The 12,913-nt window shown below is 40.3% G+C and overlaps 1 protein-coding gene across 2 annotated transcripts in view; it reads right to left on the bottom strand.

The window, feature by feature from the left end:
* NCOA6 (nuclear receptor coactivator 6) overlaps positions 1–12,913 on the bottom strand; it is a gene marked incomplete at both ends in the record, with an annotated part of 76,259 nt that overhangs the window by 47,720 nt on the left and 15,626 nt on the right. For both annotated transcript variants that reach the window (XM_080716309.1, XM_080716310.1), the window contains 3 exons: positions 3,797–3,943; positions 5,988–6,872; positions 8,326–8,454. In XM_080716309.1, the coding sequence (XP_080572435.1) occupies positions 3,797–3,943; positions 5,988–6,872; positions 8,326–8,454 (1,161 nt within the window). The remainder of the gene's footprint in view (positions 1–3,796; positions 3,944–5,987; positions 6,873–8,325; positions 8,455–12,913) is intronic.

Here is a 12,913-nt window from a genome sequence, read left to right as displayed (position 1 = left end):
TAATTTAGACAAAAGGTAATGCTTGGCCTACTGTAATGTTTGTTTGTGGTACTGGGGATGGAACCCAGGGGGCATTCTACCTCTGAGCTATACCGCCAGCCCTATTTTTTAGTCTTTATATTTTTTGAAACAGAGTGCCACTGAGTCGTGAAGGGCTTCGCTAAGTAGCTGAGCCTGTCTGTAAAACTCGATCCTAGGTCTCCACCTCTTGAATGCTGGGATTACAAGTGTGCGCCACCACACCTGGCCTACTACAATGTTTATTTATTGTTCTGTTCTTGGCATCCCTCCCCCGCCCCCCGCCCCAGTACTGGAGATGGAACCCAGGGGCATTCTATCTCTGAGCTACATCCCAGCCCTATTTTTTATTCTTTATTTTGAAACAGGGCCTCACTGAGTTGTAAAGGGCCTAAGTACCTGAGGCTGTCTGCAAACCTTGATCCTCTTGTCTCAGCCTACAGAATGCTGGGATTACAAGCATGCGCCACCACGCCCAGCCAGTCCTGGGTCTTTTCCTATAGCTATTTGCATTACTGCTCCACTCATTGTTATTGGTGCTAGGGGTCTCAGGCATACTTGGCATAGGCTCTACCACTGACCTACATCTGTAGCTCATATTCCTCCCTTTTAAATGAATAACTGTCTAGCTTATTTTATCTTAATTTTGCACTTTTAAGGGGTGACTAGAAAGTGGGAACCTTAACCATAATGAATTTATGAAGCCAGTCATGCTCCAGCCAGACAATGTATTGTTTGTCCACATTATCCAGACTGTTCCTGAAGCCCAAAGAAGACTTTCTAGGTGAGCTTGATAAACTCAAACCTGAACTCGATGATCGATCACTGTTTATATATACTGCATCTAATTAAAACAATAAATTTATTTACTGAGTATATAATATGTATAGTATACTTTTTATGTTAATATACTATTAATACATAAGCTAGGTCAGGTCCCTTTGGTGTTTGTTAGCAAGAGACCCAATAAGGCCAACTATGTTTTTCAGTAGAAGCTAACAAGAGAAATAAAATAGGGCAACAGAATAGAAAATGACAGCCGGGCGTGGTGGTGCACGCTTGTAATCCCCACGCTTGGGAGGCAGAGACAGGAGGATCGCGCAGGTTTGAAGCCAGCCACGCTGGCTTAAGAGACCCTGTTTCCAAACAAAAAAGTATAAAAATAGGTCTGAGAGTGTAGCCCAGAGGTAGAAGGGCTTCCAGGAACCCCAGGACCACCAAAAAAAAAAAAAAAAAAAGAAAATGACAGATAAGAGGTACTTTTTTTTTTTTCCCCAGTACTGAGGATGGAACCTGCTGAGCTACACCTCCAGTCCTGTTTTTTTATTCTTTATTTTGAAACAGAGTCTCACTAAGTTGCAGAAGGCCTCACTAAGTAGCTGAGGCTGTCCACAAACCACGGGTCTTCCTGTCTCAGCCTCCCAATTACTGGGATTACAAGTGTGCATCACCACGCCCGACTCTGAGAGGTACTTTAAAAAGGCTAAATGAGCCGGGTGTGGTGGCACACGCTTGTAATCCCCATGCTTGGGTGGCGGAGACAGGAGGATCGCGCTGGTTAGGAGCCAGCCTCTCTGGCTTAAGAGACCCTGTTTCCAAATTAAAAAAAAAAAAAAAAAATAGGTCTGGGAGTGTAGCCCGGAGGTAGAAGGGCTTCCAGGATCCCCAGTACCACTATAAATAAATAAATAAATAAATAATAAAAAGGCTAAATGGGGAAATCAAAACAACAGGTACACACATAGCCGGGCATAATGACACACACGTGTAATCCCAGCATTTGGGAGGCTAAGATAGGAGAATTGTGGTTCATGGACAAACTCAGCTACTTAGTGAGGACCTTTGCAACTCAGTAAGATCCTGTTTCAAAATAAAGAATAAAATACTAGGGTAGAGTGTAGCTGCGAGGTAGAATGCCTCTGGGTTCCATCCCCAGTACTGCAAAAAACAAAAAACAAAAAAACAGGTACATTTGGAAATACCATATGAAAATACAAAAGCTATATTAGAATTATATTTTAAAACTTCCTAATACACCAATAAATATATACTAAAAACTTCCTATAAAATATTAATTCATATAACTCAGGAATGCAGTCTTTCTTTAGCAGAAAGGGAAAATCAAATAATGTGTATGTGTGTGTGGCACTGGAGATTGAAACCAGGGTCATTCTACCTCCAAGCTACATCCCTAGCCCTATTTTATTTTTATTTTGAAACAGGACTCACTAGGTTGATGAGAGTGTCACTATTGCCAAGGCTGTCCTCAAAATTGCAATTCTCCTGTCTCAGCCTCCCAAGTACTGGGATTAAATGTGTACAACCATGTCTGGCAAAATCAAATAATTTGCCCTACCCTTCTCTCTTCCTTTAAGAGATAGCTTAAATATTTTTCATTGTCAAAACTTTTCTCATTACTTAGTGATTTACATTTACAGCTGAAGGTGGAGCCATATAACTAAATTTAACTCCAAGTGGGGATGGGAATGCAGAGCTACACCAGTCTAAGCTGCCTGAATGAGAAAGAATAAGAGGATTAGTTATAACATGAAGTTTAGGTTTACACAATACTGCTTTACAAATACTACTTTTTGGCCATTCTTCTGTCTCTTATTTCCTCTCCAAAATTTCTTTTTATATATAGCACACTCTTGGCATTAAATTGTTACTGATTAAAATTGTAAAATCACACTGCACACCAGAATCAGACACTTAGTATAAACAGCTAACACACATTATACAGAGATTTTAAAACTGCAATTGTCCAAACATGCCTTCTGCCTACATGGCTTTCCTATGCTAGAAATGCCTTTTGCCGTTTTACTACCTGAACAAGGGCTAACTCGGGTTAGCAAACTATAGCCCAGGGGCTAAATCAGGTCTACTGCTGGTTTGTTAATAAATAAGTATTTGAAATGCTGCCATGCTAATTAAGCAAAGTTGAATAGTTACAAAAAAAACCATATAACCTAAAATTATTTACTATATCTGGCCTTTTTTCTTTTTCTTTTTGTGGTACTGGGGATTGAACTCAGGAGCATTCTACCTCTGAGCTACACCCCCAGGCCTATTTTATTATATATTTTTATAGTACTGAGGATTGAACCCAGGTGCATTTTATCTCCCAACTATACCCACAGCCCTATTTTATTTATTTATTTATTTATTTATTTACCCCCAGGATGGAACCCAGGGGCTTTCTACCTCTGGGCTACATTGCCAGACCTACTTTTATATTTTATTAGGAACTGCATCTCACTAAGTTGCTGAGAGCCTCACTAAGTAGCTGAGGCTGGCTTCGAACCTGTGTGATCCTCCTGTCTCAGCCTCCCAAGTACTGGGATTATTACAAGTGTGCGCCACCATGCCAAGCTTATTTTTTTATTTTGAAACAGGGTCTCATTAAGTTGTGGAGGGCCTCATAGTAGCTGAGGCTGGCCATGAACCTATGATCCTCCGGTCTCAGCCTCCCAAGTACTGGGATCACAAGCATGTGCTATCATGCTTGGTTTATTTTTTTATTTTGAAACAAGATCTCACTAAGGGAGGACCCCGCTAAATTGCTGAGGCTAGCCATGAACCTGTGATCCTCTTGTCTCAGCTCCTGAGACATATTACTTATGTTCCATGTATCAAATACTGCGATGAAAGATTATTTATGCCTTAGGAATTAAAGGGAGAGCAGGATTTATTAATTTGTATTACGCCTGTTGTTTATCTAGGTATCTACCACACAATGCTCAATAAATAGTACTTGAATAAATCACAGAAAACAAACCTGCATGCTGAACATTTTGATTTGCTTGCATCTGAGGGGTTCCTGAATTCCCAGGGGTGGTTGCTGTAGTGGAAGGCACCTGACCTTGCATAAAGTTCGGATTGGCCTGTCCTGCTGAGAAGCCAGGTGGGAGGCGTTTAGGCATTCCTTAATAGAAAACAACGAGTAAGGCAGTTACCTAGCAAATTTGTACTCTTGCTAAGATATGGAATGAATAAGGAAGGATGAGCTGCATGAAGTCTCCACTGGCTTAGCTCTCTGTCACACTGGTAGGATCTTTAATAATAAGGTTGGGAAAGATGGTTAAAAAAATCAACATAATCTCTTACATGAGCATTGTAAAAATGAAAAAGAAATACTAAAAAGTTTACATTTAAGAACATGCCAAGGAAAAGATGGCAATCTGCTCCCTAAATGTGATCTGAGGCCATGCCACAGCAAGGTTTGAGGGCTCACTTTTCTATTCAATACAACGGACCCCAAAACTTTACATACTTTAACAAAGGTGCCAAAGGAATATGTAAACTTTTCATACTGAAACAAATTGATATAAAATACTATAAAACAAAGAGCTGGGTCCTGATATTAAAGATAGATAATTGACTTTTATTCCCCTTTGAGGAAAGGGATGACAATCTCCTTTGCAGAAAATTTCCCCCCAATGTTGTGCTTGTCTCTTTGGAAGAGACTGGAGATTACAAACAGTTCATAGAATGCTTTAAAGTGAAGTTATATTATACTCATTAAGCCTTCCTCTCATAAGGTTTGCTGTGATTCTGACAGCTATGGTACCAAAATCCATGCTCTAAATGAATCTTAAGTATTACTTTCTTTCAGAAAGGCCTATTTTAGAAAACAAATTTGTAATAGGGAGAATCTCAGACCCACTCATTGTTTATAACACAGGCCTTGATGTGGCCAGATCACCTAGGTGAGCATATCATCTGCTCTATGAAAGCATCAAGACCTAAAGCTTGCTTGAAATTTTCTTATATTTGTCCATTTATTTTTTTTAAGGGCCAAATTTTCAATGCCCTGAAAAACTCTTTGCAGACAAATATGCATTTGCCCTTTCTTTAGCAGTGACAAGTCCCTATTTGCATGTTCCCATTAAACAGTAATCACATTTTCAGGAGGGACTACCCAGCTTCCATTGATCCAGGGCTAGATGCCCAGAACAGTGAAGTTTGGAGCTGAAACATTCTTGCATTTTCTAAATCCTTCTTAGGATTCAAACATTAGAGCCTGCATGTCAGCAAAATTAATCACAAGAGAGTGAAAAGACTGATGAGCAACTTAATTTCACCAGAAACTATGGGAACATGCCTTTGCTGTGTTGCACTAAAGATGCAAGGGTTTTTTTCTGGATAGGCAATGGGTGTCTTTTGGTGGGGGATATGCTTATCAGATGACAGTATTACTGACACTCTCTACGCTTTACTGAAAAGCTCCAAGCACAGTCATGTGCACTAGATCAATGATTAATAAGAATAAATAATAAACATGGAGATGGATAAGTTTTACTGTAATCGTTTTACCTCTCACACATTAAGCTCCATTGCTTTTTCTTCATACAAGAGGCACCTTACAAAATAAATAAATAAATCTCCTTTAGGTATAACTAATGGAATTCCCTCTCTGAGGAGCAGGCATTGGCATTATAAAAACTATAAAAGTCAATGATTTCTGAACTTATTCCCATTTAATACTTTAATCAAACTTAACAAATACCATGCTTACTATTTTGCTAAGATTATCAAAACTGATAACTAAAAGGGCATTTCCCCCAAAAGAACCTGTACTTATCTTTTCATTTTGCTTTATTGCAAAATCTTAATTTTCTCAACAACTGAAAAGCTTAAGTTGTACATAAAATGCATGTTTCTTCTGGATAATTTAATTTACTAGTACAGGATCAAGCAAAAATAATTTGAAAAACAAGATGAACATCTCTATATTGAATTTTACCTGCATTTTTATCCAGAGAGCTAGTTTATATTTAATCAGTAAGATGCTGCATAATGTATCAGGACAATAATGCATCAAGTTAACTATCAAGTGTCACCACCATATCACAAAGCCAGGTAATTACATCCTTATTTCACTCCCTCTATTAACTCTAAAAACTGAAGTTCTACTCAGATCTACCTCCAGCAAATTGACCAACACAGATAGCTTTAGTGCTCCTCACCTCCTAGGCCTGGATGTAAACTCTGTGGCCCCTGGTTTGGTGGTTGCTGCTGCATCACCATGAAGTTAGGTGGCACATTTCCCTGTTGAACCATAGGATTCCGACCCGGAGAGCTGACAGGCTGCTGAAATCCCTGGGGAAGTGGGTTATTTTGAGGTGGCCTTGGTCCCATCTGCTGCTGAGTTTGGTTAACCGTTGGGGAGGATGCAGGGGATCCCTGCTGGAAGGAGGAGGGTGAGGAGGCAGGAGACTTGTTGGTGAGGTGGGGCTGCTGCAGGGGAGTTGGGACCCTGGAGGGGCCCCCCTGCAAGCTCTTCATCTGAGGAGCTGTGAACTGGCCTGGGTTGCTCATCTGAGGAAAGTTTGTATGGGCTTGTGAGGCTTGCTGGCTGCCAAAGGGATATGGAGGGGGAGGGTGGGAAGGTGTCTGTACCGTGGCTAAGGATGGTCTTGCCTGAAGTTGCTGTTGCATTGGGCCAGGCAAGGGAGACTTCTTCCACCCTTGGTTTGCAGTCATTGTGCCCAGAGAACCCTGGGCTGGAGGAGGCTGAAGGGCTCCAGAAGGCAGCTGGTTCCAGCCTGGAGGAACAGGCACCTGAGTTGGGGCAGTGAACTGGGGTCGAATCCCCTGTGGCTGTTGCTGCTGATGTTGCTGTGGGGGTCTTGCCTGCAACTGTTGCTGCTGTTGCTGCTGCTGCTGTTGTTGCTGCTGTTGCTGTTGCTGCTGCTGTTGTTGTTGCTGCTGCTGCAGCTGGGGAAAATTCGCTGGGTTCATTTGTCTGTTCACAGGGACAGGCTGCATTGGGTGATGTGGAGGAGCTAAAGATCCTGAGGGATGAGTCTGCTGCTGCATATGGAGCCCAGAGAGGAGTGGATCCATTGCATCTGTTTAAAGATAGTCAACAAAGCAATAATCAACCTATTGCAATTTAGATCCTTAGAGCAAAGGCCTGGGTCTGCTGGCACTACTCATGTTATCATGTTTGTGAACACCTTCTATGTGCAAAACAATACACCAAGGATGATAGAAAGATGAATCCCACCTTAAAAAGAGCTTATGGTTTAACTGTGGATGTAAAAGCCAAACATAAAATGTGGACACCAGTGCTTTCCAAATCATATTCTGGGGAACTGTATTAAATACTGTTAAAAGAAAACAAACAAACAAAAACAATAAATTAGGCTTGGTAAACACTGGACCTAAAAACCTTAAACAAGTTTCTTCTTTACTGTAGTATATTAAGTGCCTCCAAGGTGTGTGTGTGCGCGCGAGAGAGATAGATAGATAGATATTGGGGATTGAACCTGGGGTATTCTACATCTGAGCTAAATCCCTAGCCTTATTTATTTATATATTTATATATTTATTTATTTTTGCAGTACTAGGGATTGAACCCAGGGGCGTAATTATTACCTCTGAGCTACATTCCCAGCCCAATTTTATTCTTTATTTTTTAAATTGGGTATCATTAAGTTGCAGAAGGCCTCACTATGAAGCTGAGGCTGGCTGCAAACCAGCAATCCTCCTGTCTTGGCCTCCCAAGTATTGGGATTACAAGTGTGCCGCCACTATGCCTAGCTATTTTTTTTAATTTTTGAAACAGTCTCACTAAGTTGCAGAGGGCCTGAAAAAGTTGCTGATACTAGCCGTGAACCTGAGATCCTCCTGTCTCAACCTCCCAAGTACTGGGATTACAAGCGTGCACCACCACACCCGGCTTTCCAATATATTAGTTTTGAGTCTCAAAGAGGCAGGATAAAGTATGGTACATTTACCAAATTTATTTGACTACAGAATGTTATGTAGTATCTTATAAAACTAAATAGGCCTAGGATTTTTTTTTTTAGTACTAGGAATTGAACCCAGAACTAGGCAAGTGCTCTACCACTAGGCCACAATCCCCCAGTGCATGCCTTTTTCAGGAATGTTGAGATATAATTGGTAAAGAAAATAACAAAAATTCGGAGAAGAAAATTATCACTTTTTTTGTGGTACTGGGGTTGTGGAACTAAGGGGCATTCTACCTCCAAGCTATAACTCCAACCCTTTTTATTTCATTATTTGGAAACAGGGTCTCAGCAAGTTGTTAAGGCTGGCTTCAAACCTGAGATCCTCCTGACTCAGATCCTCCTGTCTCAGCCTCCCAAGCACTGGGATTACGAATGTGTGCCATCATACTCACTTAGTATTTAGCTTACAGAAATCAGGGCAGAGTTTGTAAAGAAGGTAGCATTTGCGTTGGGCAGTCTGAAATTCAGCATCAGAGATAGGTGAATTTTATAATGATCTCTGCAAGAAATTCCAGTCTCTTCATCTTCAAAGACTGAAAGTCATTACCTGACTGAGAGGCAGGGCGAGGAGTCCTGGGCTGCAGCTCTGAATTGGGGCCCGGTGCCATCATGGAAGATGACATGTTTCCACCCTGGGGCACCATAACAGTGGCAGGGCTGGTCATCCTCATTAATCCTAGGGGGAAAAATTAAAAAATAAAATAAAGTCATAGAATAGAGTACTGTAATTGGAACAATTTCTTTTCTTTTCTTGTTTTTTTTTTTTTTTTTTTTTTTTTGTACTGGTGATGGAACCCAGGGGGATTCTACCTCCAAGCTACACCTCAGCCCTAAATTTTATTTTTTTTTTGGGTGGTACTGGGGTTCCTAGAAGCTCGTCTACCTCCAGGCTATACTCCCAGACCTATTTTATATTTTTTTAAATTTGGAAACAGGGTCTCTTAAGCCAGCGCGGCTGGCTTCGAACCTGCACGATCCTCCTGTCTCTGCCTCCGAAGCACGGGATTACAAGTGTGTGCTACCACGCCCAGCCAATTTTTGTTTTTAATGACTGTGATGCTGGGATTAAAAGTGTGCGCCACCACACCTGGCCTTTAATGACATATTTCAAGAATATGAAGAGGTATGAAAAATTTCTATACCTATCATGTACCTTTTCAAAATCGAAACCTTTGTCCTATCTCCTACAGATATATATATGTGGATATGTCAGAAGTCCCCCACACCTCAATCCCATTCCATTTCCTCTCTCTTACTATAATTAGTGTTAACAGGTTTGCGTATGTCTTTCTTCCCCACATATGTAGGTAAACTTCATAGAATTTTTGTAGGCATTTTATCTTTGAATAAGTGACTCCAAACTATATATATATATAAATGTGTTGCTTCAGCTTCCTTTTCCACATAATACTATTTTCTTGAGGCTCATTCCTCTGGACTACTATTAAGTGCTCCATTGTATAGAATCATACAAACTTTACTTTTTGTGGTACTGGGGCTGGAACCCAGGGGCCTTCTACCTTTGAGCCACACCTCCATACCTAGTTTATATTTTATTTGGAACCAGGGTCTCACTAAGTTGCTGAAAGCCTCAATAAGCTGCTATGATTGGCTTTTTTTGTGTGTGTGGTACTGGGGTTGGAACCCAGGGGCTTTCTACCTCCGGGCTATACTCCCAGACCTATTTTGTATTTTATTTGGAAATAGGGTCTCACTAAGTTGCCGAAAGCCTCACTAAGTAGCTGAGGCTGGCTTTGAACCTGCGTGATCCTCCTGTCTCAGCCTCCCAAGTAGAGATTATAAGCATACACCACCAAGGCGAGCTATCAAACTTTTTCTGACGAATACTAAAGTTTTCTGTTTCTTTTTCTTTCTTTCTTTTTTTTTTTTTGTGGTACTGGGAATTGAACCTAGGGGCACTTTACCTCCAAGCTGTACCTTCAGCCTTATTTTTTATTCTTTATTTTGAAATAGGATCTCATTAAGTTGCAGAGGGCCTCACTAAGAATGTGAGGCTGGCTGTGAACCTGCGATTGTCCTGTCTCAGCCTCCCAAGTACTGGGATTACAAGTGTGCACCACCATGCCCAGTGAAGTTTTATTTTTTTCTAACTTTTTATTCTTACAATTTTACAATGTTATATATTTGTCATGAATTCTTTTTTGTGTGTGGTACTGGGGATTAAACCCAGGGGCACTGTGGCTCTGAGCTACACCTCCAGCCCTACTTTTAACTCTCTATTTTGAAATAGGGTGTCACTAAGCTGCAGAGGTGAGGCTGGCCATTAACCTGCAATCCTCCTGTGTCAGACTCCAAAGTACTGGGATTACAAGTGTATGCCACCACACTCAGGTACAATTTGTCATGAATTCTTTTTTTTTTTTTTTTTTTTTGATGGTCCTGGGGGTGGAACCCAGAGGCCTTCTACCTCCAGGCTATCCTCCCAGACCTATTTTATATTTTATTTAGAAACAGGGTCTCACCAAGTTGCTGAGAGCCTCACTCAGTAGCTGAGGCTGGCTTCGCACCTGTGCTATCCTGTCTCTGCCTCCCAAGCACGGGGACTACAAGTGTGCGCCACCACACCCAGCTTGTCATGAATTCTTATAGGTACATGAGCATACATTTAAATTATACGTTTACAATTGCTAGGTTTTAAAGTTTAAGCATCTTCAATTTTATTGGTAACTGGAAAATTGCTCTTATATTATTTATGTATTTATTTTGCAGTACTGGGGATTAAACCCAGGGGCATTCTAACTCTGAACTACACTATTTTACTTGGAAACAGAGCCTCACCAAGTACCTAAGGCTCGCCTCAAACCTGTAATCCTCCTGTCTCTGTTTACCAGGTAGAAGTGGAGATTACAAGTGTACCACCATACCCGTCTTGGCAAATTGTTCTTAAAAGTTACACAAACTTATACTCCAAATAGCAGATTTAGAAATCCTTTTTCTGTATCTTTCTAATTTCTGATACTATTAAAGATTTTTTAGGATTTCCTACACTCATAAGTGAGAACAGCCTATAATTATCTTATTTTTCTGTCCTTCTTTGATTTTTGGCATCAAAATTAAAATAAACTCAAATGGCCGGGCGTGGTGGCGCAAGCTTGTCATCCCCGCGCTTGGGAGGCAGAGACAGGAGGATCGCGCAGGTTCGAAGCCAGCCACGCACGCTGGCTTAGGAGACCCTGTTTCCAAATAAAAATGTAAAAATAGGTCTGGGAGTGTAGCCCGGAGGTAGAAGGGCTTCCAGGAACCCCAGTACCACCAAAATAAATAAATAAATAAATAAATAAATAAATAAATAAATAAATAAACAAACAAACTCAAATGAGTTAAAAAGTACATTTCTTCTTTTTCTATACCCTGGAAGAGTATGTGCACCGTCTTTAAATATGTAATACCACTCACCTGTAAAACCCTCTGGACGTGTGGATTATACTGACTCACAGGAAAACAGACTTTTTTGGTGGCACTGGGGACTGAACACAGGGGCATTCTACCTCAGCTTTGTTTAATTCCATTATTTTGAAATAAAGTTGAAATAGGTTGCAGAGGGCCTAATTTGCTAAGGCTGGTCACAAACCTGTCTCAGCCTCCCGAATACTGGGATTATAGGTATGTACCACCATGCCCAGCTGAAAACAGATTTTTAATTATTTTTTTACATGGTTATGGATTTTTCAAGTTTTCTATGCCTTAGGCATAGAACATTAACTGTGTGGTATTAGTATTTCATACTTACTGAAACTACCTTTTGAAATAGTTCAGGGTCAATTTGTATAAATGTTTTTTTTTTTTTTTTTTTTTTTTTTTTTCCAGTACTGGGGATTGAACTCCAGGGGCATTCTCCTCTGAGCAACACCCCCAGCTCTAATTTTTTATTCTTTATTTTTTTGAAACAGGGTCTCTGAGTAGCAAGGGGCCTCACTAAGTAGCTGAGGCTGTCTGAGAACCACGATCCTCTAGTCTCAGCCTCCCAAATACTGGGATTACAAGCGTGCACCACCACACCCGGCCTTAAATGTTCTATTTATGCTTGAAAAGATTAAGAACTCTGCATAGTGTATACATATGGCCATTATATAAAGTATTTTTATTATATTATTCAAGCTTTCTTTATCCTAAGTTTTTATAACCTCTATCCATCAATTACTAACAAAGATATGTTAAAATCTTCTCTAACATTTCCTCTTTTCATGTAATTATTACATATTTTAAGGCTAGGTTATAAACTACATAAAAATTAAGCTAGCTTCTTTGTGAATTCTTCCTTCTACATCATATAATGGATCTATCCATTTATATACTTTTCCTCTTAATGTCTATATCTTTTTTTCTTGAAGATTTCATTTAATCTTTTTTTGTGTGAGTCATACTGGAGATTGAATCCAGGTACATTTTACTTGTAACCTATCCCTAACCCCTTTTTATTTTGAAACAGGGTTTGCTAAGTTACCAACCAATGACCTCAAATTTACGATCCTCTTGTTTCAGCCTGCCAAGTATAGAGATTACAGGTATGTGCCACCATACCTGGCTTGATTTAATCTTTGTTTGTCCTAACTTTAAGCCTTCTGGGTCTTTATATTTTCAGTAGAAGCTTTAGCTAAGCCAGGTGTGGTGGTGAATGCCCATAATCCCAGTACTTGAAAGGTGAAAACAGGAGAAATGCAGGTTTGAGGCCAGCCTCCGCAATTTAGCAAGACCCTCAGAGACTTAGCTAGACCCAATTTCTTTCTTTATTTCTCTCTTTCATACTGGGGATGGAACCCAGGGACATTCTACCTCTGAGCTATACTCCCAGACCTATTTTAATCTTTTATTTTGAAACAAGGTCTCAAAGTTATGGTGGGCCTCACCAAGTTGCTAAAGTTGGCTGCACACTTCCTATCTCAGCCTCCCAAGTACCGGGATTACAAGCAAGTACTACTCACCTGGCTTTGAGACCCAGTTTATTAAAAAAAAAAAAAAAAAAGGTGGGGGTATAGTTAAAACATAGAGCATCCCTGAGTTCAACCTTTATTTCTTTTATTTTGTTTTTGGTGATACTGGGGATTGAACCCAGGGGCCTTCTACCTCCAGGATATACCCCCAACCTATTTTGCATTTTATTTGGAAACATGGGT

This window comes from Muscardinus avellanarius (genome assembly GCF_963383645.1).
Source record: "Muscardinus avellanarius genome assembly, chromosome: 19".
Taxonomy (NCBI): Eukaryota; Metazoa; Chordata; class Mammalia; order Rodentia; family Gliridae; genus Muscardinus; species Muscardinus avellanarius.
Note: the sequence above shows the minus strand (reverse complement) of the source record. Positions and strands in the feature narration are given on the sequence as shown.